This window comes from Cynara cardunculus (assembly GCF_001531365.2).
Source record: "Cynara cardunculus var. scolymus isolate 2C chromosome LG 5, CcrdV1, whole genome shotgun sequence".
Classification (NCBI taxonomy): Eukaryota; Viridiplantae; Streptophyta; class Magnoliopsida; order Asterales; family Asteraceae; genus Cynara; species Cynara cardunculus.
The window spans coordinates 2,304,581-2,331,472 of record NC_037532.1 but is presented as its reverse complement, the minus strand read 5'-3'; the positions used below and the strand labels follow the sequence as shown (position 1 = coordinate 2,331,472).

The 26,892-nt window shown below is 33.0% G+C and overlaps 2 protein-coding genes and 2 non-coding genes across 6 annotated transcripts in view; 2 read left to right on the top strand and 2 right to left on the bottom strand.

Annotated features, from left to right (window-relative positions):
* Positions 1 to 3,036, top strand: part of LOC112512074 (tyrosine decarboxylase 1) — a 10,750-nt gene extending 7,714 nt beyond the window's left edge. Inside the window, exons 10-13 of the mRNA XM_025117872.1 lie at positions 711 to 775; positions 919 to 1,042; positions 1,722 to 1,859; positions 2,748 to 3,036. Coding sequence (XP_024973640.1) covers positions 711 to 775; positions 919 to 1,042; positions 1,722 to 1,859; positions 2,748 to 2,870 — 450 coding nt within the window. The 3' untranslated portion in view covers positions 2,871 to 3,036. The remainder of the gene's footprint in view (positions 1 to 710; positions 776 to 918; positions 1,043 to 1,721; positions 1,860 to 2,747) is intronic.
* Positions 3,037 to 3,676: 640 nt separating this feature from the next.
* On the bottom strand, positions 3,677 to 3,749 carry TRNAR-ACG. Its single transcript has one exon. It is a non-coding gene; the product is annotated as a tRNA-Arg (tRNA).
* A 1,492-nt stretch (positions 3,750 to 5,241) lies between these two features.
* Positions 5,242 to 5,321, bottom strand: TRNAL-UAG. The gene has a single exon. It is a non-coding gene; the product is annotated as a tRNA-Leu (tRNA).
* A 13,648-nt stretch (positions 5,322 to 18,969) lies between these two features.
* LOC112512669 (ABC transporter C family member 5-like) overlaps positions 18,970 to 26,892 on the top strand; it is a 13,821-nt gene continuing 5,898 nt past the window's right edge. For 2 of the 3 annotated variants that reach the window (XM_025118747.1, XM_025118749.1), the window contains exons 1-6: positions 18,970 to 21,827; positions 22,705 to 23,025; positions 23,108 to 23,194; positions 24,001 to 24,687; positions 25,052 to 25,216; positions 25,814 to 26,108. In XM_025118747.1, coding sequence (XP_024974515.1) covers positions 19,737 to 21,827; positions 22,705 to 23,025; positions 23,108 to 23,194; positions 24,001 to 24,687; positions 25,052 to 25,216; positions 25,814 to 26,108 — 3,646 coding nt within the window. In that variant the 5' untranslated portion in view covers positions 18,970 to 19,736. The remainder of the gene's footprint in view (positions 21,828 to 22,704; positions 23,026 to 23,107; positions 23,195 to 24,000; positions 24,688 to 25,051; positions 25,217 to 25,813; positions 26,109 to 26,892) is intronic. The other variant, XM_025118748.1, reaches the window with a different exon arrangement.

Below are 26,892 nucleotides of genomic sequence, written 5' to 3'. Positions count from 1 at the left end.
ATCCGAAACCCCAAGGGTTGTGGCCTAGTGGTTGAGGTCTTGGGGGGATGTGTTGGAATATCCCATCTGCCCAAGGTTCGATTCCAGACGTACATAACAATTGTGGCCACTGAATTTATCAGGGTTGATTTCTTGCGGTCACAATTTGCCGGGATTAGTCCAGATAGCCTGGGACACCCGTCCAAAAAAACCATTCATCCGGACGATATGCACATATGYATACAAGTAATTTGAAGTTGCTTCTTGGTTTTTATGCATATGTGCATACCAGACAAATTGCTTACAAATTACTTGTATGCACATGTGCATACTGTCCAGATAAAAGGTTACCACGGTGTTCCTTAGTTTTTTTGTTGTTTTTCGTGTTCTTGACCCTATATATATACACACACACTGARCGAGGTCCAAATGAGAATGACAAAATGGTTGAGAAGGTGAGAATAGATTTCAACCATCAAATCAGACGATCCAATGGATGTGATTAGGAAGGAAGTTACAATKTTTTAAAACAAGCTCCCCCCATCCTATTTTTTAATCGAAAATATGGAATATACCCAAAATTGGAGCAAACAAAACGAGCATTTTTATTCTCTTTATTATGACATAAACAATACTTTTTCATTCATTTTTTTTTGTCATTCTCATATTTTCAGCATTTTTGTCATTCTCATTTGAACCTGCCCTGTATCTRTAATCCTGTATGTATATAGGCTTCACAAGGTAATACGGTTGTAGATTACAAAGATTGGCAAATTCCTCTCGGGCGTAGATTCAGGTATGATACTTTATTCATTTTCACAATAAAGGGTAAAAGAGACCTTTCACTTGCGCATAATCATTCTATTTSTATGCATTCATTGTTCCAAGATTACTAAAAAACAACTATTTTTTCCGATTATAATTCGTGTTCTTTGATAGATCTTTGAAATTGTGGATGGTGTTACGGCTTTACGGGGTCRAAAATCTTCAGGCTTACATACGAAACCATATCAACTTGGCTAAACATTTTGGAGATCTTGTTGCTCAGGACCCAAGATTTGAGGTAAGACCGAATCACTTAGATTTCTTGTTTAYGATAACGATATGCCACTAAAATCACAAGAAGTGATTGGCCTAGTGGTACTTGGGTTACCAGTGAGGGTTGTGTGTGAGTTTTGCCGTACATTCCCTCTCTCTCGAAATAAGTGTTAACATTTYTATTTTAGTTTATCTGAAAATAAGTGTCGGTTTTCAGAATAAGYGTCTACTTWCCAGTTCTACCCTTAGTTATGAGATAGCAAAGTYTATTACTTTCTCCATTGTCAAGGGTAAATTTGTCATTTAGTTAATTAAAAAGTGTAATAATTACATATTTCTGAAACTACAARSCTTTTTCATCGTGGACATTTATTTTGGGATGGAGTCTAAAATAGACTTCAAAAAAGAAATCTCAACATTTTCATGGTTACCTAGATACGTAATTTACCTTTTTACCCCTCATCATCATTATGAAAAATTTGACGTTATCAATTCAGGTCCATATCTTTACTTTGTCATAACTTAAAAGGGTATTTTAGATACCAAAATCTGCAACATTTTACATGAAAATTAACGTTATAAATTGTTTAATGGTAACAATGACAATGGGAAAATTTGGTGATTTTAGCTTTGAGATTTGCTAAAAAGTAATTGTTGCAATTTTCACCGGACATCCATATCTCATAAACACTTTCCATTTTCAGATTGTTGCCACTCGAACATTTTCATTAGTTTGCTTTCGCCTTTTACCTGCCAACAAAAACGAAGACCRTGTAAACGAACTCAACCGCGACCTCTTGGATGCCATCAACTCATCTGGGAAGATCTTCATCTCTCATACGGTATACGCCTTTCTWTTTTTAGAAATATTTTAATCCGTTTGTGTCTATCTACATTCAATGATTGATTTTTTTGCTAAACTTATGCTACATTTTTGCATGAATGAACTTATAATAGTTTTTTTGGCATTTACATTTCCACAATACTTCCAAAACCGACATTCTTGATGTTAAATTATTGTATATACTTTGTGTAAGGAAGGATTCAAATGAGAACACCTTCATTTTACGAAAACATGAGAACACCATTTTATTATAGTTAATCACATGTGATATTGTAGTCCATCACATGTAATATAAACTAGATGTGGGAAACCTTTGGCGTGACCTAGTCGCCACACCATCAGGTCCTAACATGTATTATCACATATGACAAAGGTTTCTTGCATTTTCGTAAAATGAAGGTGTTCTCATTTGAACCTCCACCTATAAGGGGGGAATCTCCCCCCCCCCCCAAAAAAAACACACACAAAAAAAAGACCATATCTCTGAATGGGATATACCGAGTTTGTTTGGTTTAGTTTGTTCATCTTCGTATTCTTCAATCCATCTCAAGTTCTCACACTTGCAAACCATTGTTTTTCGGCATTAACACAAGAAAAATGATCGTTTTACAACAAAAAGTCAATTACGATGATATGAGTTTGTTAGTTCGTAATTTGATCTGGTTTGCATACATCTTTCCCTTWAACCCTACTTTCGAGTAAGATATATACCAGTTTGTTCGGTTCGTAATCTGATCTGGTTTGCATTCATCTTACCCCCAGACTCTACTTCTACATGCTTGATTCATAATTAGATTTGGTTTGCATAGGTTCCCACTTTYGGGTGAAATATATACGGGTCTGTTTGGTTCTTAATCAGATTTCGCTCGTGGAATTCGTTTTTCAGGTTCTATCGGGAAAATACGTCCTACGGTTTGTTGTCGGAGCTCCATTGACGGAAGAGAGGCATGTTGTTGCAGCTTGGAAGCTTTTTCAAGAAGCAGCCTCTACTCTTTTAGAGAGTTCATAGGTCAAGTTTCCATTTGATTTCTAGTGTCCTAAAAACCGTCTATGTGATTGCTACGTGATCGGCTCGCAGTCTAACATAATTGCTGAAACATCCGTGTTAAATGGGTTGTTCTTATAAACACGATATAATTCTTTTAGATCATACGAAAGTTAGAAGTTTTCGTGATATGATGATATCTAGATATCGTTACCCGTTAGGATGRTAATTGCACATACAATTCGGTTGACGGAAACAATAAAAACGAACATCGTTGATCCAAGCGGTCGTTAAAAGTTTATGTTGTTTATCGATTAGCGTATGCATGATATCTGTAACACTGTCAAACCTTTTTTAAGAAGAGTAAACCAAACAAATACCGTAGAAATAAGGTTTTTACTGGTGCAAATTGCATGAAAAAGTGACGTACTTTAACTTGATTCTTATTTTGGGTAACGTATTTTTAAAACTTTCATTTTGGTATCTAAGATGTAAAGTTTTAAACATTTAAGTATCTGGGTAACTAGTTGAAGATTAATTTTAGATTAAAAAAAAGACTAATTTTAGATTAAAAAAAAAATCATGTCACTAACCACGTCAGCAAATAATACTGAGTTGGATACGACATCAGTATGATAACCGGTTATCCGGGAACTTAAATGTTTAAAACTTTACATCTTAAGTATCAAAATAGAAGTTTTGAAAGTACATTATCCAAAATAGAAGTTTTGAAAGTACATTATCCAAAATAGAAATTAAGTTAAAGTTTGTTACTTTATCATCCAATTTGGCCTTTTTACTAAATGAATTTGCCCAAAAATGAAAACATTCGACTCTGCTGGGGATCGAACCCAGAATCTCTGGTTTCGTAGACCAGCGCCTTATCCATTGGGCCACAGAGTCCTTGTTGTTACGAATTATGACTCGAAWATTCTTATTGAATTTATTTTTTTTCATTATGAGTAAATTACGTTTTTAGTACCTGTGGTTTAAAATTTTCGTTTTTCATCCCTATAGTTTRCAATTCATTTTTATTTTCGTCTATGAGGCCAAAATACTATTTTTATGTATGAGGAATTAATATATAAATGATTTGTAAACCATAAGAATGAAAATAGAAATTTCARCAAACCACAGGGACTAAAAATGTAATTTACTCTTTTATTATTCAGTCACTTATTTTACTTGGGAGTTGTTTACCAAACRCTTACCGTTRAGYGTTTACCGSARCAATTACCTTACYGGKTGAACATARRAAAAACCRAGAAACTTACCCAGTAAGATATAAKAGGGGAGGGATAAATACATACCATCAATCCGTTTTGATGTTCGGGATTGTTACCCGACAAGGTAAGTGAAAGTATTGACTCATGTCCGTAAATACTTAACGGGTCAATTACCTTACCAGCAGAACATAATAAGAACCGATAATATTGTCCGGTAAGAGGTGAGACAAGGCTAGATTGTCTTACCCGATAAATGCTTATCGGGTGATAAATGTATACCATCATTCCATTTTGGTGTTTAGGATTGTTACCCGATAAAGCAAATATGTGGAGTCATACCGGTAAGCGTTTAATAAACGTATTTTTATTTCATATAATATCAGTAAGAATTTGTGTGGTATTTTTTTTTCACTTAAYTGAAAACTATAATATAATTTGATAAATTGATATCAATGTTATCAATGTGTTTATACAAGAGTGTGTAGAAATTCATCTGATCCAATTTAAACTACCAACCGACCATAATTGTATATCCAGTTGTAATTGAATCGGATCCGATCGAAATTCTCAACATTCAAATTGAATTGGTCGGTTTTTCGATGACAATCCAAATACYATCCCATTAATAACCATATATAATTTTTAACATTTTACAATATTGTTTTTCAGTTTATATTTATATGTAAATTTTTTTAGTAACCTAAAAAAATATACGAATAAATTAATTGAAACGGTTGATCAGTTTTTTTTTTAGAATTAGATCAAAATAATAGATGRATCTAATACGATTCAATAGATTACCAATATTGGGTTCCGGTAAGAAATGAAGTTATAGTGAAAAACGTAAGAAGAGATCTTCACCTTTGCATTAATCTTAATTGAATGTCAAGACTAATGAACTCCACCTGATCAATTGTTTCTTCTAAAACACAATTCATCGGTAGACATAAGTTTAAAGATGATCAAGTGTTCAGATCTCTTTTTACGTTTCTCACATGATCATTCGCCTAAACCAATAATAATTTCCAATAAATAAAACCAAATTAGATCGAATKCCAAAATCCAACATCCGATTGTTGAATGGATGAAACCAAATCAAATTCATCTAAACCGTTGGATTTTAATCAATTAACACCTATATAAATACAAAAAAAAACAAAAAATTAATTTGACAGCTGTGGGATTTGAACCCACGCCCTTTCGGACCAGAGCCTAAATCTGGCGCCTTAGACCACTCGGCCAAACTGTCTTATATTCATTTGTTCTAAAACATAACCACCAATTCTGACTTCCAGATGTCTTCTTCAAAGCGAGTAATTTTCTTSAACTCAGGTAAATCCCGAATATATCTCCTCTATTTGAATTTAATTAGTTTGGTTTGGGTTATGATTGGTTTTCGATGTTGAAATTAGGGTTATCTTACTGAAATTAGCGTAGTTCAAACAARTTGAATACCTAATCACCTCGGGATTAGAGTTCGATTGTTATATAACACAGGATAATTTGTAGTTCTAGTTGATTAATTTGGATTTTGTTGAGTTTTGATTGCTTTAAAATTGAGAGTTTGTAGTATCTTGTTGGAATGCACGTAAGGTGTTTGATGCTTTGTCTGTTAGTAGTTATGTTTGCTTTGGACTAGTCTTAGGGGATGTTTGTTACCAGCTCAATGAGCTTAACGCGATGCACTAACTTATTCGGGCGCCATAATTGTTTAGTAGTGACTTAATGATATTGAAAGTGACTCATTCAGTAAGTTTTTAGGGGGGGAGCTATATGCATAAAGTCAACTTTTTTTTTAATTTATCTCATAATTAAAAAACATGTTTATTTCATWTATGAAAAACTCTCTCAAACAAAAAAACATTTTCAATCTACACCGACAAATTAATTACTGACAGATAGCACATGACTAAAGGGCTGTTTGGTTGGTTTTCTATTAAGTCTTGTATCAATTAGTCTATGTATAGAGTGGAAATGTTTTGTTTGGAAGAGTTTTTTCATATATGAAAGGAGTGTGTTTTTTAATTGGGACGTAAAGGTTTGGGAAAAACTTGTTTTTTTTTTTTTTTGCATAAAATTCCTCCCTATAAGCTTACTGGATAAACATTTTATATATCATTAACTCACTACCAAACAGTCATGTACATGCAGTATAGCTAATTGAATAAGTTGTAAACCCTATTAAATTCATTAAGCTGCTAACAAACAAGACATTAATGAAAAACCAACCAAACAACCCCTTTGTCGAGTCATATTCTCTCACACGTGGTCTTCTACCTCCTGCGAAATCAAGCATTTATCTGGATTGAACTATATTAGTTTCATAACCCTAACAATCCATGTTGCCACCGAACCTAGCGGTTGGGAATGCTAATTTCGACGGAAAATGCTGCAACGACTCCACCAACGCCAGGGACAACCATGACCGGAATATGCTTCAAGGATCAATTATGGTTGAACACRTACCATTGGATCGAAACCTCGTCTTGATTACTTTGCAGTTTCGCCTTTCTATGATTACGCATACAACAATTAACACCTCAGGATGCGTGCAATTCATCCCCTAGACATCTCTCATCAATCGTATATTTTTGGTTCCATTTAGTTTTCCATCATCTTAATGTTATTTTTCTGCTAAATCATTTTAGCAGTGAGGATGTGGGAATCCATAATAAGATCATGGGTTCGAAGCCGGACACCAATCTATATGGTCTTCGGAATACTGCGATTTTTCTCTCTTATGATGGTTGTGGGACCGGTTCAATGTGGGTGCTACAAATGATAGCGTATATCCGTTACCTATGTATACACATACACACACTAGAGAGGGAAGTCATAGTCGAATGCAACGTTTTCAAAAATTGAAGCCGGCGGATATTCATAAATGTGTGATTTTCACATTGTAGAAATACATACGATCAAGGGAGGTTTCAACGAGAACAATAAAAAGGTTGAGAATGCAGGAACAGATTTCGACTGGAACCATCTTTTTAGAACTAAACAGATTACCTCTTACCTTTTAAATTGAATCATTTTTTGTTGTTTCATATTTTGAACTTTTTTTTTTCTCATTCGTTTTTCAAGTTTTACTTGTTAGTCTTGAATCACGTATCGTTTTAACTGGAGATGTACAAGGCCTGGTTCCTTCAGGCACGGACCCGAGCCTTCGAAGTTTGTTTTCAATGTGCAAAAAACAAGCACAATTTTTCTTAGACCGGGCCTGGGCCTGGGCCTTGGAAGCTTGTTTTTAACGAGCATAAAACAGACACAATTTTTCTTGGACCAAAATCGGGCTTTAGGATAGAAAAAGAGTCTTGTCAGGTTTTTTTAAGTCAGACTTTTTCGGGCTTTTTAGATCAGACTTCTTTAGCTGGTCCTAGGCCTAAGTATGCCCTTAAGATTTCGGTCTGATCAGACTTTGAAGCTTGGCCTGAATATAATTAAATAAATCATGTTTTATTTGTCTGTAATCTTTTTATTATTCTTTTCGTCTCAAAATAAATGTCGTTAACGGAAATGACCTATGGTTTTAGATATACATAAATAGAAATGTATATTGATTAAATGTTCCATAGATTTGGGAACCAAAATGTAGAAACGTGCGAGTCTACATTTATGAGGTGGGGCTTTACTCACCCAATTTTTTGCCCCTTCTGTTTGCATTTAATTAATTGCTGATCGTGAAATTATTGCCGTTGGAGAAGTGCATTAATTATGCTGACGTGTAAAGAACTCGTCCATTTATCTACTGARTATCTTTAAATATAACTTTTAATTTAATTTAAAACAAACGTGTTTTCTTTTAAGATTTTTTGTATTGTTGTGAAATTAATACGACTACATGACCATTCACCAAAACAACAATAAAAATGATGTCTCGTTGATTTAAATTTGAACTTTAAATATCATAAGCGTCTGAAGGTCTCGAGTTYAAATCCAATAAGAAATAAAAATTACGAAGGTTCAAATGCGATAACTTYTGGCTACCTGTAAAGCATGTGATCGTTCTGGGATTAGTCGGCTCACAAARCGAGTTGRATATTCAGGTTAATTTTAAAAAAAGAACAATAACAACTTTATAATCTTTTAATGTTTTTGATGATTTTAAAGAAAACATGATTATGATCATTTATTATTAAATACAACGTTKAATTTAATTTAAACGTGTTTTTTAGAAGAAGTTGTTGTGGGGTTTCTTGATCTTCGTTTACTTATTCTTTGATGGTTGTTTTAATCTTTTGTATGTTGTTTTTTTATTAACCTGGATATCCAACCTGCTATGTGAGCCAAGTAATCCCAAGACGACCATCTGTTTTGTAGATAGCCCAAAGTCACCGTATTTGAACATTCGTGGCCACAAGGGGATTTTTATTTCTCTTTGGATTTGAACTTGAGACTTTCTGGTACTTTTTACCTTTGGAGTCAAGCTCAAACCAATCAAACATCATCTTTGTGGTTTATGTTGTTTCGTATGTATTCTTGTCTCTTTTACTACTTGTGGTTGTTGGTCAAGTTCCTGTAATGTGAGTTGACTCATGTTTTTGTATTGTTGTCGTTGTTGACCAGGTTTCTACAAAATGTCGGTCGGGTGCTTTTTGGTGTTCCTTAGTTGGGGTTTTTTTCTTGATAATGTGTTGTCTTTTAAGAAAAACTAAGGATATGTGAGAACAGAAAGTTAAAATGAGAATGATAATAAGATATTTGGACCCTTGATTACTTTTAATCTCATACCAACCCATGAATTGCATTTTAAAAGGGAATTGATCAGGTGCTTCTTATTAGTGTTGATCTAGTTTTGGAACTGCTTAATTAGGATCGATCAAAAGGTGGATATCTCTTCTTACCATTCTCACAATAACTTTCATTCTCACTGTAACTCAATCTTTTAAAGCTCTTTTTTCTCAATGATCTTGGTCTGTGAATTTTGTTCATATTTATATAAAATCTATTTAATCTAGAATTGACACGACTTACAGTAAAATATAACAGTATTTGCAAGGCGAACACGAAATTTCAAGCACGTTGGCATCGATAGTTTGGTACCTTTTGGACGGTACCCACCGATTGGTGATATATCTAATCTTGTATTATTGAGTCTTGTTCTTAAAGATTATCATTTTATAAAAGGTTGCTTAGAATTACCATTTTATAAGAAACTAGGTTCGAACCTGTGTATTACACGGGGTAATTTTAAAAAATTAAATTATGTGAGGAAACTTATCTTACAGATATGAATGATCATCGAAAGTACGATGCTACTTTTTCAAGCTTCTTTCCCTTCAGAATTGTTTTTTTTGCAGCTGGTTGCAAAATGTCCTTTTTTAGACAGTTTTCACAAAAGATGTTTTGCATTTTCTGTTTTTTCTTTAATATCTTCGTTCTTGAATTTTCTTCGTTTTCACAAAATTGTTTGAACATTTGTTGGTCTTTGTAGTTTGTCAAAATAACATTTATCGTCCCTGAAGTTTCAAAATTAGAAGATGATCATCGTAGTTTGCAAAAAACGTCTGAATTTGGTCTCTCTCTTTCTAATGGTCATTAAATAAGTGTCATTTTGTTCTTTTATTGATCTTTTTCTGTTTTTACTCGGTCAAAAACCGTAAGAACCAAAATCAAAAGGTCCATCTCGATTAGGTAAAAGACGAAAAATTGATAAAAGAACGAAAATGCTTCTCATTTAACGGAATCTCTTAATGGTCGTTAGATTGAGAAACCAAATCCCGACGCATTTGCAAACCTTAATGACCATCTTGTAATATGAAACTGTAGGGATGAAAAGTGTTACTTCCAACAAACCACAAGTACCAAATTTGTAGTTTACCCTAAATTGTTGAAGGTGAAAGTATTTTCTTAGAAATTTTGACATTTATTTTTTTGTTTTGAAGAAATTATAAAGAATATGTTATTTATACTATATTATAAAACATTTGATCAAAACCTCTAAAAAATAATTTTTTATGCATGAAGTATTGTTTATTAATGCACATCACTTATAATTCAAGATTACAAGTAAATTGTATGCAAGTACAACTTATTAAAGCTCCATGGATTCGGACAAGGGGATTTTTATTCTTCTTTGGATTCGAACCTGGAATCTCCAGACATTTTTAACCTTTGGAGCCAAAACTCAAACCAATCAGACACCACTTTTGTGGTTGATTGAAATAAACTTTTGATCATTGTACATAAAAAGGTTAATCGTAAGATTAGGAAGGGTCGTTGACCTGTTAAAAAAATGGTTTCATACTAATGAGAAAAGTCACAAGTTTAGTTAAAATCTTATTTGAAGTTATGTACCAGATTTTTTAACATATCAAATTTTGAATGAATTACAGTGTAACGCCCCCAGAACCCCGTAGCATGATATTGTCCGCTTTGACTAACCTGCCCGCTATACCACAAAGCAGTAGTCGCACGGTTTTGTTTCTGGCAGCCGCACAACGCAAGCCCCAAAACCGGTCATGCTAGGATGAGGTATCCACACCCTTATAAGGAGTGCTTTGTTCACCTCACCAACCGATGTGGGACGGGATGTTACATACAGGTCCTCTGCTTCACGGTTTTTCATACGTCCTTAAAATAAAATAATTATGGAAGTAGCTTTATGATTTGTATCTTGTTACACGATTGGTCCAAAATCAAGACTAAAAGACCGTTTACCCAAAAACTTACCTGGTAAGCGTTTACTTGTAGGAGTCAACACCATCAATTACTTATCGAGTGAGATTATAGGTCATCAAAAAGGCGTCACAACCTACTAAGCGTTAACCGGGTAAGAGCCGTCACCCTCACTTTTTGAGTAAAATTCTTGGTTTTTGTCATGTTCATCCAATAACACAAATATCCCGATAAGTATTTATCAGATAAAGCTTTTGGTAAATAGCTACTAAATCTGTAAATCAATCTCAAAAGTTTGTAGGGTTGGCGTTGTTAACTTTTTGTCTCTATTTGTGGGGATTATAAATACATTATTCAGAAAATTAGTCATCATAATGTTTATTTTATATTAAACATATATATATTATATATATGAGGGTTGGGTTCACATGAGACCAACCTGTTTTCTTGAGATCCACGAGACTACTTTTTTACACTTGAAACTTCACAACAAAAACACTGTGAAGGTTACCTTCACGGTGTTTTTGTGTGAAGTTTCAAGTGTAAAAAAATGGTCTCACAAAAACAAGTTGGTCTTACGTGATCTCAAGTCTTATATATGATTCAATTATTCTTAATATCTGAAAATAAAACGATATTTCCGAATCCCGACCCGTCAAATTAAATATCCAAACCATCGAGGTTATCTTGTTATACCCAGTTACGTATATGCATTAATGATTGTATCATCTGGCACTATAATTATTCAGGTCAATTATTGTATAGCCTGTAAAGGAAAGTTTGTTATGAACAAAAGTGGGAAATTTCTTGAAGTGTGTTTCGTGTTAATGATCTTTTTTTTTATTGTAGATTCTAAGAAAGGGTAGAATTGTCATTTACAGGTTTTGTACGACATATGGAATTAGAAAGATTTAAAGAAAGGGCTTACTTTAGTACACTCGATCAATAAGACAAAAAACCTGTGGTAACTTGTTTTCCTTCAAAATCCTTGTTTTGTGATAAGATGATGAAATTACGTTTTTATCCTTTTTAAGTTGCATGAGATCGTAGAAATTTAACGCAGTTTTAATCATTTATGGTATTGCTAGAAATGTAGATCAAATTTGTYTGTAACGAATAAAGCATTTTTTTAATAAATGTTGCATTTTACAGCAAAGCTGAGAGCCAATGTTCATTGTTGTATCCGGGCACTGCTAAAGTCCTTGTGACCTTGGAGGTTCGCCTACGATGACTCGATGCCATTCGTGGTTTCTCGGGATTAGTCCATGCGTGTGAGTTGACCTGAAAACCCATGGTTACAAAAAAAGGAATATATAAGTCATGTTTGTCAACTATAAACTAACTTATTTTAAAAACCATGTTCGGTTAGTTATAAGTCAATTTTTTGAAATACTGCTTGAAGTAACGTTTCAATAAATATTAGAATTTGCCCTCTTTTTCCCATAATATCTGTTATATTTTTCAATGTTGTAAAAGGCTCGCAACAAYAGCCATTGTGGCGCATTGTGGCTCCAGGCTCGTGTCTGATGCCATGACCCTATGAGCGGTTTTTACAATGCAATATTTACTTCTTTTTTTGTTTTTTTAACTTTTTARTGTCTTATTAAGAGTTTTTACTATTGGTTCGTTGAGCAGAACATTCTTCTTAGAAGTCACCGGTTCAAGTCCTGTAAGGTCATTGAGGATTTTCTTCTTTATTCTTTAGGACCTTTAAATTAGTTGAGGTGTGCGCAAAGTTGACTTAAACATTTTACGATTAAAAAACATATACAAAATATTCATGAATTACCAAATCTAATCTCTCTCTCTCTCTCTCTCACACACACACACACATATATATATATATATTTATATATATACACACACACTGTGGCATATTCAAGGGAGAACTAATTAGTTTGTGGAAATCGTGAGATCTAATATGAACCATTCGTTTGAGATATTTAAGAATAATATGGTAATTCTATTTTTGACAATTAATCAAAATATTTAATTAAATTTTTTAGAAGTAACATTTAATTAAAATTAGTTACCTAATATATCAATTACCTAATATACATCGTATYTTAAAGACGTTTGTGAATCAAARTGTATTATAGTGATAACGTTCATATTGTTTCACGTGTATCACAATGTATTTTTTTTGTTTTATGAAATGTATCATAGTGTGTATTTTCGTTATTTTCATTGTTTTACAAAGGGTATCACATTGTGCATCTTGTATGTATATCTAGGTATCACAGTGAATATCGTTTGTAGGTATCACAATGTGTATTTTATGTTCCCATAAATTTCATCGGAATAAGGTTTGTCAAATAAGATTCGCCAGAGAGAGGGAAATGAGAGATGATAAATGATATTTATAAAATCTTTAAAATACCCTCAATTAATATTTTAAGTTAAAAATTACCAAAATTATTAAATACCTAATTTAACATTTGATTTATGATTGAAATTAAATCTCACAATTGCCACAAACAAAAGAGTTCTCATTTGATTATATATTATATATATATATATATATATATATATATATATATAATATGTACAAACCTACCAAGGTCTAAAAATATCCCATGTGACATGAATAAAATGTGGTAAAAATAAAGTTACAAGTATCACGTGCTAGCACGTGGCCCCATAAGTTGTGGAATAAATTGCCAMTTTTGAGTGTCAGAAGCTATGGATCAAATAAATATTAGCCTCTAAAAATAATATAATTATTATTTATTTTTTTGAAATATTATTTTTACTTATTTAATTTAAAACTTTACAACATATGAGATACTAAAATATTTATGTATTTAAATATTTATTTTAAATAAAACTAATTTTAACGAGCATGATAACGATTGAGAACTTATTTCGTAAGAGACATAACAAGAACCAAAAATCTTACCTTATAAGTGAGAATCGASTAGCGTTTATCAGGTAAATGATTATCAACAATCCATTTTGATTGTCGATAATATCACTTGGTGAGGTAATTGAGAGGGATGTTCTTGTTGATAAACATTTTGGGGTCGTTTAYCAAACACTTACCCGGTAAGGCGTTTACTGACAAAATTTAACACTATCATTGACTTAGTGGGTAAGATTTTAGTCCACCAAAACGGTATCGCATAGAACAATTTACCCGGTAAACGTTTACCGTGGTAAGAGTCGTCGCCATCACTTACTGGGTAAGACTCTTGGTCCGTGTCTCGCTCTTACCGGGTAAGATTCTTGGTCCTTAYCATATTCATCCGTAAAGATAATATGACTTGGTATTCACTTACCTGAGTAAGCGTTCGGTAAACGGCCCCTTACTCTGTAACTGTTTGCTACACGGCCCCTTAAAAAAATTACAGTTCGAAGTTAGAGGTAATGATGAAAAGACTTGAATTTATTACTGGTTTTAATGATCAGMTTAATAAATATTAAGTACTTAAACGTTTAATTTTTTTCGGTGATTACAATAAATATGACGAACTTCAAACATAATATAATACAAGGTGAATTATTAAATAAAAACCATAAAAACGTTTTAAGTTTGTTATAATTAATATCAAAATATTTTGACATGATTTTTTCCATTAAAAGTTATATGATAGAATGTATTAATTGTTTCACGTAACTCTGTGTTCTCATTATAAAAAAAATACATCTGAAACTTTTTTGTTTATACTGCGGTGTGGAACGAAAAATACAGGTTAAAAAGGTTCATATTGTGAAGACAAATGCATGTGAAATTAATACATTGTGAAACAAATATATGCAAAACAGTACATTAAATCATAGTGTAACGAGAAAAAATACGTTGAAACTGGTTTTCACGGGTTTGTAACCTTTTTGTGGTGCTCACATGATTAACCACTTATAATACAATGGGCTTCATATCCCGACAAGATATGAGGGTACATAAATATAAAACCGAAAATAAAGAAGAAACCGAAATCGAACCTTAAACTCAATTATTGCATATAAAAAATTATTTGGGAATTTAATCATCGTGTTTGTCCAACAAAAAATGAACATGGTCACATGGAAAATTATTTGGGCACYGGATTTTGCCCATCATCGGGAAAACATGTTACATTATTTGTTACCAAAACAGGTTTGTTAATAAACATTTACGTGTAGTTTTTATATATATATTTTTAACAGTAATACAAATACCTAGAAGTGTACAGTTGTAGTGGGAATGTTAGAAGATGAAAACACCTTTGGTGATCGAAAAACACTTTTCACCATTCACTATGAAAGCACGTGTAACTGATATGCGTGTTATATATATATATATATATATATATATATATGTTTGTTAACCAATTTATTTGTCTTAATTATACAAACGTGTTGTAAGTTATATTATTTGTGGTTGTTCATATATGAATGTATTTTGAGAAATAATCAATAACACTTCAACAGTTAACATCCTTAATCAAACGAGTTCATTGCGTCTGTATATTTTACAATATGATTATGGATGATCAACATGAACATAGAAACAATCAATATGCATGAACGTGATATATATATATATATATATATATATCTTCACATTACAAGTACATCAGTTAGATTTCATATCAAATTTATTAATATATGATAGTAGCACAAAGAACGAATGGTTCATAACAACTGTGGAAATGTCAAAAGACAATAACACCTTTAGTATCGAATAACATTACACATTATTCATTATTAAAACTTAAGCATGTGTTTAATACATATTCCTTTTCATAGAACATGTTTATATATATATATATATATATATATATATTCTTAATATTTTAACAATAACATCTAAAATGAATAACACAACTATCTGGAAAAGTTACAAAAGACAAAAATACCCTTACTGATCAGATAAAATTTTAAATGAGTAATTATTAAAACTTAGACGTGCAACGTAGTACATATTTGTTTTCATGTAAAGGGGGATGATGCACAACTATTATGGAACAGTTAAAAGATGGCAATATCCTTTCTGGTAAAAATACAGATTCTGAATTATTTATTACTGAAATTTAAACGTGTAACATAATAAACATTCCTTCCCTTATGAGTCTACCAATTTGATTCTATGTAATTTAATACGAACGACGAGTGATGCAAAACTGTTGTGAACAATGTTAAAAGACAAAAATACCCTTAATGATCTAATAACATAATAAATTATTCGTTACTAAAATTTAAACATGTAAACATAATATATAGTTATTTTCACTAGAAGGGTACTCACATAACGCAGCGAGATACATCTTGATTTTATTGTTTCGTTTTTTTTTTGTCTCGATTGATGTTATAATACGGTTTTATTTGGTCTTTGAGAAAGTGATAATGTTTTTATTTTTGAATAAAATATAAATACGAAAATATCATAAAATATTGAAATTTTTTATTGATATTAGTACCAAACTAACTATTATTTTTTTTTTTTGTGTATTTCCGTAATGCATTTTTTTGGTTTAATAATATAACTTTTTATAAAGATAATAATTATGTATTTTGTTAKAACTCAATGATTATCCTAATTATATTTTAGATTTTTTATATTTAAAATGAAATGTTTATCCTTTATTTGATTATGTTTATCTGAAGTTAGTTATATGAATTCAAATATGAAGCTTTAAAAAGTCATACTTATGCACAAATTTACCTGTAATATTGAATTTTAAGTAATATACATCAATAAACAGTACTTCATGCATAAAAAATGACTTTTAAGAGTTTTTGTCAAATGTTTTATAATATAGTATATAGATACAACCAATTATATAGCTTATCAATTATATTTTATACGTAGTCTGGCATTAACGGTGCACAATTATCGTGGACAACACTAAAAGACAAAAATACCTTTAATAACCAAAAAAGCAAACAATAAACATAATATAAATTACCAATCATATTTTATACACGGTTTAGTAATATTTTAACAATTGAAAAGAGTGCATAATCGCTTACCGATCGAGCGCTAGATGAACGGGACTAAACGGTCTGCCAAAACTGTGGGATGTAAAAGTACATCGGTATGGGAGCGTTCCGCATCAGTCGGTTCGGATCTCCAGATAGTTTCACCCAAACTTCATCCTGATAATGGATAGATCACCCAGGTTTGAGTCCACAAGCAGAGTACCAATTGTAACAGTTGTTATTGAAAATGTTAAAAGACAAAACTACCCTTGGTTATGAAGATCCTGTCAAATCATTCATCACCAGAAATGATAATCTTTTTCATACAACGAGTTTATTAATTTGATTTTATACGTACTTTCTCAATATTTTTAACAGTAATACAACAACGACGGGCAGAAACGTGACGTGGATAATATTAATTGACAAAAATATCCTTAGTGGTCGAACAACGTTTTAAATTATTCGTTACCAAAACTTAAACATGTAAAACGATATATTCTTTTTCAGATAACGAATCCACCAATCATCTTATGTATACAACTTCACGGTATTTTGACAATAATAAATAACGAACAACGTACGTTTATGGTGAATAATGTAGAAAAGGGATACAACGTTAGTGGTTCACGAATTTCGATAAAGGGTAAAAAGGTCAAAAAGATGATTTGGATTTATACCCATGGAGGAAATAATCACCATCCTTTCTTGATACTTAGTTTTTAAAAATTAATATAAAAATAATAAACTAACACTTTTTAATGATTTTATGAGTCACTCGTTTGTCTAAAAGGGGCTCTTATTATTTTAATATTTTATAATAAAAATATAATTATTTTAATAATAAAATATAATTATTTATTTAAAATATTATCATATTATTAAAAAAGTAATAAATAACACATCGTAGGACTTCACAACTCACTTTGTCCGTTAAAATTGACTCATGTTTTATGATAAAATATACGTAATATTCTTATTTTAATTTAATTTTAATTAAAAAATAAAATAAAATACATAAAATTTAATTTAATTTAATTTTAAAACTTCCTCCCATCTATTTCTTCCCGTAATATATATATATATATATATCTATATATCTATACTATATTATAAAACATTTGATAAAAACTCTTAAAAATCATTTTTTATACGTAAAATGCTGTTTATTAATGCATATTACTTAAAATTCAAGATTGCAAGTAGATTGTGCGTAAATACAAMTTATTAAAACTCCATATCTGAATTCGTGTAACTAACTACATATAAACATAATCAAATACAAGATAAACATCTCATTTTAAATATAAAAAATCTAAAATATAATTAGGATAATCATTGAGTTATAACAGAATACTTAATTATCATCTTTATAAAATATTATTATTAAACCAAAAATAAATTTTTTCGTTATTAAACTTAAATTAAATTATAATAAAAAAATAAATTAAAGAAATTACATAAAAAATTAAAACTTTTAAAAACATTGATATATTTTTTTTTTCAAATTTTTATGATATCTTATTCAAAAATAGAATCATTATTGTTTTCTTAAAAATATATAAAATCGTATTATAATATCGACAAAGACAAATAATAAAATAAAACATTAAAATCAAGATGTGTTTTGCTGCATTACACGAGTACTCTTCTAGTATAATTAAATGTGTACATAAAATAAACATGTTGCAAACTATAGTTTATAACGAGGGTAAATACATGAGAAAATAACATACTTTGACTTGATTCTTATTCTGGGTAACGTACTTTCAAAACTTTCATTTTGGTACATAAGATGTAAAATTTTAAACATTTAAGTACCCGCATAACACGTTAAAGCATTAACCGGTTACCATGCTGATGTGCGAGTGATATAGTATCCAGCTCAGTATTATTTACTGAAGCATTAACCGGATACCACATCAGCATGATATACTGGTTAATGCTTCAACCGTTACCCGAGTACTTAAATGTTTAAAACTTTACATATTAGATAACAAAATGGAAGTTTTGAAAGTACATTACCCAAAATAAGAATCAAGTTAAAGTTMGTTACTTCTTCATGTAATTTACCTTAAAAAACAGTATTATAACTACAACTTCTTATCTGATAAGATATAAAGTAATAAATAACTGTAATAATAACTGTAAAAAGAGTAATGTATAATTATACACATTTAATCATTTTCCTATCAGAAAGTTCCATGCCAAGATCATAAATTCAGTGTTTTACTGTTTGTAGATTAAATTGAGTTTCTTAATTTTGGGTTCAAATTTTAACATTTTCTATTTGGAAGGAATTGTGGGTTTTAACGCAGCCAAACAAAGACAAACATGTTATATATAGTGAGTGGGCATACAGCAATGATCCCATCATAAAACACAGTCAATTGAAATTGACACTCGTATGCTCTGAAACTGCTGATTATGATTCGCAATATCCCCCATTGGAGAGTATAATTACACCTTCATAATCTCCTCAAATTCGATTCTTGAAGAAATAGGCGGCAACCACATTCATCGACTTCATGATCTGCTGTTTTGCACTCAACGCCGGTGGATGGTGGTGAAATCGGAAATATTTTTCTCGAAATTGCTCGGGCCGGCGGTGGGGGAGGTCTAGAGTGACTGTGTGAGCTGCTTTCCATTACACACACCAGTTTTTATTGTTTTTTGACATTAGGAAAACCCACAGATAGTCGGTTTTTTGGATTTTTCTGGTATTGGGTTTTGATCGGATTTCGATTTTTTTACCTCAGGAATCCTCTCTCTCTCCTCTTGGGTTTGTCTGGGTCTGTTTCTGTAGGGATAATCACGCAAGGAAGAAGAAGAAAACAAAAAAAAGGTGAGAGGAGAGAGAAGGGGGGAGAGAAATTATATAAGTTTTTTGTTGTTGATAGTCCGTGTTGGATTTGAAGATGAAGGTGATCTTTGTCTTCATTTGCTAATTTCTCTGCAGTTTGATTTTAGTCTTTTTCTTTAGAATGCCCCCCATCTGTTTGATTCATTGCCACATGGTCTAATGCTCTTGCCACGATTGAAATCAATCTTACTATTAAATCACTCACTGTTTTCATCGTCTTGATTCCATTCCCAATCCCAATTCCAATTTTAAAAACCATCTTGATAGTCTTCACTGAGATTAATGATTCCTATGATAATGGGTATGAAACTCATGGGTTCTGACAAAGCTTTGAGGGTCTTGGAGCTCACTGCAACTGGGTTCAATTTGACATTGATGGTCCTTTCAGTTTTGATTGTTTTCGGGAGAAAGATTGCGGTTTATGTTCGTCGAAATAGGGTCAGGAAAGAGGACGCAGATGAGGTTGGGAGTAGGGTTTCCTTGATCAGTGATAATGGAAGAGTTGGAGCTGCTGTAGAAGCTGAATTTCTCAATGTCGAAATCGGTAAAGCTTATAAAGCATCAGTTTATTGTTGCTTTTATGTTCTACTTCTACAGACTGTGGTTTTGTGTTATGATAGTGTTTGTTTGATTACAAAATCTGCACAATGGGAAAAGGGTGTGAATTGGGAACCTCTGTTGTTGCCTGGAGCCCAGTTTTTAGCCTGGTTTCTTTTGACCTTTTCGACACTTAATTGTAAGGCAAAAACCCTTGAAAGATTCCCATTACTTATGAGGGTATGGTGGGTTACTTCTTTTATCATCAGTTTATGTACCCTTTATCTTGATGGGAAGGAATTTGCAATTGAAGGCTCAAAACACCTGAATTCTCATCTTTTAGCTAATCTTGCAGCCACCCCAGCTCTTGGTTTTCTGTGTTTTGTTGCTTTAAGAGGTGTTACGGGTATTCGTGTTATTGGTTCTGATCTTCAAGAACCATTGTTGGTTGAAGAAGATGCAGGATGTCTTAAAGTCACTCCATATAGTGAGGCTGGTCTCTTTAGTTTGGCCACATTATCGTGGCTAAACTCTCTTCTTTCCATCGGTGTAAAGAGACCACTCGAGCTTAGAGACATCCCACTTCTTGCTCCAGAAGATCGCTCAAAGTTCAATTACAAGATTCTAAATTCGAATTGGGAAAGATTAAAGGCTGAAAGTGTCGAAAACCAACCTTCTTTAGCCTGGGCTCTACTTAAGTCTTTCTGGAAAGAAGCAGCCAAGAATGCCATTTTTGCAGGATTATACACTCTTGTATCATACGTAGGCCCCTATATGATCACTGATTTCGTTGATTTCTTGAGTGGAATTGAAAGATTCCCTCATGAAGGTTATGTTCTTGCTGGTGTGTTCTTTGTAGCTAAATTGATTGAAACTTTAACCACCCGCCAGTGGTATCTTGGTGTCGATATTCTAGGAATGCATGTGAGATCAGCTCTCACAGCCATGGTTTACCGAAAGGGACTCAGGCTTTCTAGTTCAGCTAGACAAAGTCACACCAGTGGCGAAATCGTAAATTACATGGCGGTCGATGTACAAAGGGTAGGGGATTACGCTTGGTATCTACACGACATTTGGATGCTACCTATGCAGATCATTCTTGCACTTGCAATTCTTTATAAAAGTGTCGGTATTGCCTGTATTGCAACGTTAATCGCCACCATTCTATCAATAGTCATAACAATCCCTCTAGCAAGAGTCCAAGAACTTTACCAAGATAAATTAATGGCTGCCAAAGATGATAGAATGAGGAAGACGTCTGAATGTCTTAGAAATATGAGGATTCTTAAATCGCAAGCGTGGGAAGATAGGTATAAAGTGAGGCTGGAAGAAATGAGAAGTGTTGAATTCAAGTGGCTTAAGAAGGCTTTATATTCACAGGCATTCATCACTTTCTTTTTCTGGAGCTCGCCCATTTTCGTGGCTGCGGTCACTTTTGGAACTTCAATCTTGATCGGTGGTCAGCTAACAGCTGGAGGGGTTCTTTCGGCTTTAGCCACTTTCAGGATCCTCCAAGAACCGCTTAGGAATTTCCCTGATTTGGTTTCGATGATGGCTCAAACAAAAGTGTCACTTGATAGAATCACGGGTTTCTTACAGGAGGAAGAGTTGCAAGAAGATGCAACTATTGTATTACAAAGAGGCATGTCGAATATGGCAATAGAAATCAAAGATGGCGAATTCCAGTGGGATGCATCTGCTCCAAGGCCAACGTTATCTGGTATTCAGATGAAAGTTGTGAGAGGGATGCGTGTGGCAGTCTGTGGCAGCGTCGGGTCCGGGAAATCTAGCTTTCTTTCTTGCATTCTTGGTGAAATTCCCAAAATCTCTGGTGAAGTAAGTCCTAAATCTATATATCACTACAACAAAATCGGCTTTATAGGATGCCAAATATGTCCAAGTGTCTTAATATATTGCTTTATAGAATTTAAGTTTATAAAACCATACAATTGTACATCATATGTAGAAGTGTTACAATAAGTTGATAAGACGTACTTGGGCATCCTAACAAGTTTTTTAGGCCACTTTTGAAATAAAGTCTCCTATTAGATTTTCTATAAGACACTTTTTAGAAGTGTCCTATGAACACACCTTTTTCTAGGCACTTGTTTTTATAAGAGACTTTTTAATTATGTCATATAAAAAAAACTAATTGGATGCTTCATTCCAAATTGTCGTAAAAAACTGGTTAGGATGTCCAAAAACGTTCTATCAACTTATTATAAGACCTTTATATAGTATGCATAATTGTTTGGTCCTATAAAGCGGTCTATTAGGACATTTAGAGGCCGTTTGGTTGGTTTTCCATCAAGTAGTATGGATAAAGTTGTCTGTGTTGATTAAATTAGTCTGTATAGATTGGGGAGGTTTTTGTTTGGGAGGGTTGTTTCATGGATGGACGGAGCGTGTTTTAATTGGAAGGGGCAGATTCCGGAAAAATTTGGCTTTCTGCATAAAGCTCCTTCCTAGAAGCATACTGAATAAGCTACTTTCTATATAATTTAGCACTACCAAACTGTCATGTATAGAAAACTGAATAAGCTGTGAGTCCCATTAAGCTCATTAAGCTGCTACCAAACGGACCCTTAGGCATATTGGGCATCCTATAAAGCCAATTTTGTTGTAGTGTGTCTAAACTTGAGTTTTTAGATGTTTTATGGTTTTTTGAAGCCGTATTAACGTGTTTTTTTGTTTCTTTTCTACTGTGGTTTAGGTGAGAATATGTGGGTCTGCAGCTTATGTATCTCAGTCAGCATGGATACAATCAGGAAATATAGAAGAAAACGTTCTATTCGGTAATGCAATGGATAAGGCAAAGTACAAAAGAGTACTTCATGCATGTTCACTTAAAAAAGATTTGGAGCTTTTCTCACACGGGGATCAAACCATCATCGGTGATCGAGGCATAAACTTGAGCGGTGGCCAGAAACAAAGGGTACAGCTAGCCAGAGCACTTTATCAAGATGCGGACATTTATCTACTTGATGATCCATTCAGTGCCGTGGATGCACACACTGGATCAGAACTTTTTAAGGTTCGAATTACTCATAAGAGTATCCACAGCCTATATTTTACCGAGTTTTGAGATTGATCTAACGTTAAATTTGGTATTTCAGGAATACATATTGACAGCATTGGCTGCTAAGACAGTAGTTTTTGTAACTCACCAAGTCGAATTTCTTCCGGCTGCTGACTTGATTCTGGTAAAACCTTCTTTTGTATATCTTTAAGTGTGTGTTCCTGATGGGGTTTTGTTCGTTATCAAAATTGCAACATTAATTGGGCACATAGTTATATAGAAGTGTGTGATCATAGCCAAAAGTCCCAAATGCCTCCCATGATAAGATAAAGATATCTTGTGAACCAAAATTGATGAACATTCGAGGCCTTTAATGATGATGATGCAAAAAACGAGTAAGCTTGCCAGAAAAATGAAATGTTGCAATTTTCATGATCCTTAACACGAAGGTTTAATATGTAAAGCATGATATCATTTTCAAGTTCTTTCTTCCAACTATGAGTAATCTAAACAATCTTTCTACCAAAAATGGTGGAAAGGAGTAAAGGGTTGTTTCTGCAACTCAAAACTATGACCTATCAAAAAGGAAGGATCTTTAACTCAATAACCATCAGCATAGGATAAAAATGCATATCTTTCAGACGATCCTTAAACACGAAGGTTTAAATTCATAAAGCATCATATCATTTTCAAGCTCTTTCTTCCAACCATGAGTAATCTAAACAATCTTTCTACCAAAAATGGTGGAAAGGAGTAAAGGGTTGTTTCTGCAACTCAAAACTATGACCTCCCAATAGATAAAGGAACGATCTTTAACTCATTAACCGTCATCATAGGATGAAATGCATACTTTTTCGATATATGATGATAGTATTACTTTATTACCTTGAATGTTTTCCTAGGAAAGTTATCAGAAACTACTCTGATTTGAATGATGTATGCGTGCATATGGGATTAATATCGTCACTCTTTTCATTTTTTACGTTGCAGGTTCTTAAAGAAGGCCAAATCATTCAGGCTGGAAAATACGATGAACTTTTGCAAGCGGGAACTGACTTTAACACTTTGGTTTCAGCTCACCAAGAAGCAATTGAAGCCATGGATATCTACAATCATTCTGATGATGAGTCAGATGGTCACCATCCTCTCGATGGATCGATAACAAATTGTGAGTCAGTTGGAACCAGTATGGATGCCATGGCAAAGGTTCCTAATGAAAATGCATCCATTTCAGACCACAAAGCCATCAAAGAGAAAAAGAAAGCAAAACGTTCACGAAAAAAACAGCTAGTTCAAGAAGAGGAAAGGGAACGTGGGAAGATTAGCATGAAGATTTATCTATCATATATGGCTGCAGCGTATAAGGGTTTATTGATTCCACTTATTATCATTGCCCAAATTTTATTTCAGGGGCTTCAGATTGCTAGTAACTGGTGGATGGCTTGGGCTAATCCACAAACAGAAGGGGACACAGCTAGAGTTAGTAATTTAGTGCTAATTGCAGTTTATATGGCCCTTGCTTTTGGAAGCTCGTGGTTTATATTTGTTAGGGCAGTTTTGGTAGCTACATTCGGTCTAGCTGCTGCACAGAAACTGTTTCTGAAAATGCTTATTAATGTCTTTAGGGCACCTATGTCGTTCTTTGACTCTACTCCAGCAGGGCGGATACTGAATCGTGTATGTATACATTCTCTCTTTTTTTTGCAATACTTCATTTTCTGTTTCCGTAATTGTTTATGTGACACGGGTTGGGTTCGGGGGAAAACCACAAAAAAATGGAAAATTGAGAACCACCCTGATAACCATTCATTTGTCCGTCATGCATATGTGCATAAAAGGTAATTTGTCCGGATGTATATGTGCATAGAAACCAGAAAACATTTTCAATAACTCTTATGCACATGTGCATACTAGACAAATGAATGGTTATTGAGGCGCTCCTCAGTTTTCCATTTTTTTTTTGTTTTCCCTTGAACCTGAGTCTATGTGACATATCAGGTATTTGTTGATTTACTGGGCTTGTTTGCATTTGGTTTATCAGGTATCCGTTGATCAAAGTGTTGTTGATCTTGACATTCCTTTTAGACTTGGGGGATTTGCTTCGACCACGATCCAACTTCTTGGTATAGTCGGGGTAATGACTCAGGTTACATGGCAAGTGCTGCTTCTTATTGTCCCAATGGCAATCGCGTGCTTGTGGATGCAGGTGATTACATTACTTTTGACCACTTTGTACCGTAAAAGTCAAAACCAAACCAAAAGACCCAAGAAATCCCACACAGGTTTGGGGAGGGTAAGATGGGGAGGGTAAGATGTATGCAGACCTTATCTCTACTCCAGGTGGTAGAAAGTACCAAAAGGGTCATTGGCCTAGTGGTTACCAAGTTACCTGTAGACAACCTCCCTGGAGGTCAAGCGTTCAAACTGTACATGAGTATTTGTAGTATATAAATATTAGAGGGAGGTTCAGCAACTCCCAAAAAGTGAAAAACTGAGGAATACCCTGCAATGATTGGAGTTGTTTCTTGGTTTTTATGCATGTGTACATGTTATGCACATGTGCATACAGTACAAATCTATAATTACTTATATGCACATGTGCATACCTTCCGGATGAACGGTTACCGGGGTGTTCCTTATTTTTTCATTTTTTGTGGTTTTCCCTGAAACTGACTCATGAATATTATATACTTCAAAAGGGGGGTAGAAAGACTGTTTTCGTGAAGACCACTTTCATAAAATCTACATATTTTTAATGAATCATCAGTTGGCTAATGATTCATTTCGTGTTTTATGGATGCAGAAATACTACATGGCTTCATCAAGGGAGTTGGTCCGAATTGTTAGCATCCAGAAATCTCCGATCATCAATCTTTTTGGAGAATCCATTGCCGGAGCAGCCACAATTCGAGGTTTTGGACAAGAAAAAAGGTTCATGAAGAGGAACCTCTATCTTCTTGATTGCTTTGCTCGCCCGTTCTTCTGTAGCATTGCAGCTATTGAATGGCTCTGCCTACGCATGGAGTTGATATCAACCTTCGTATTTGCTTTCTGTCTGGTTTTGTTAGTCAGTTTTCCCCGTACAGCTATAGATCCTAGTAAGTACTTTCTTTCACTCACATTTTTTCTATTTAAAGATATATATCCGAAGACATTGTTTGGCAAAAATAAGCTAGCTTATTTTCGAGGTACATGTTTGGATGCAAATAAGCTAGCTTATTGAAACGCTACTTGGAGCAACGCTTTGGTAGCTCACTTTTTTTTATTACTCTTATTAATATTAATTATTATTTATTCATATTAATTATAAATAAATATCAATAAAATTTAAATATTACTAATATTAATAAATATTAATTAATATAAATTGAAAATTAATTTTTATCAATCTTAATTATACATTATACATTAATATTATTGATTAATTATTTATTATAATCATTTTTCATATCAAATATTTTTTTTAATTATTATTCAATATATTTAGTTATCAAAATGCAAATATAACAATTTTAACAATGTTTATGTAACATAAAAATTAAAGTTATAAACCACAAGGGTGGTGTCTGATTGGTTTGAGTTTGGCTACAAAGGTCAAAAGTGCTTGGAGGTCCCAGGTTCAAATCCAATGAGGAATAAAATTTCTCTTGTGGCCATGGAGGTTCAAATGCAGTGACTCCGGGTTACCCGCAAACCAGGTGGTCATCTTGGGATTAGTCTGCTCGCATAGCGGGTTGGATATCCAAGCTAACAAAAAAATAAAAATAAAATTCTACTTATTTTGTTTCATATACAATGAAAATGTGTTAAATAATTTGAATAAAATATTTAATTTAATTATTAAATATATTTTTTGAAAAATTATTAATTAATTAAGGATAT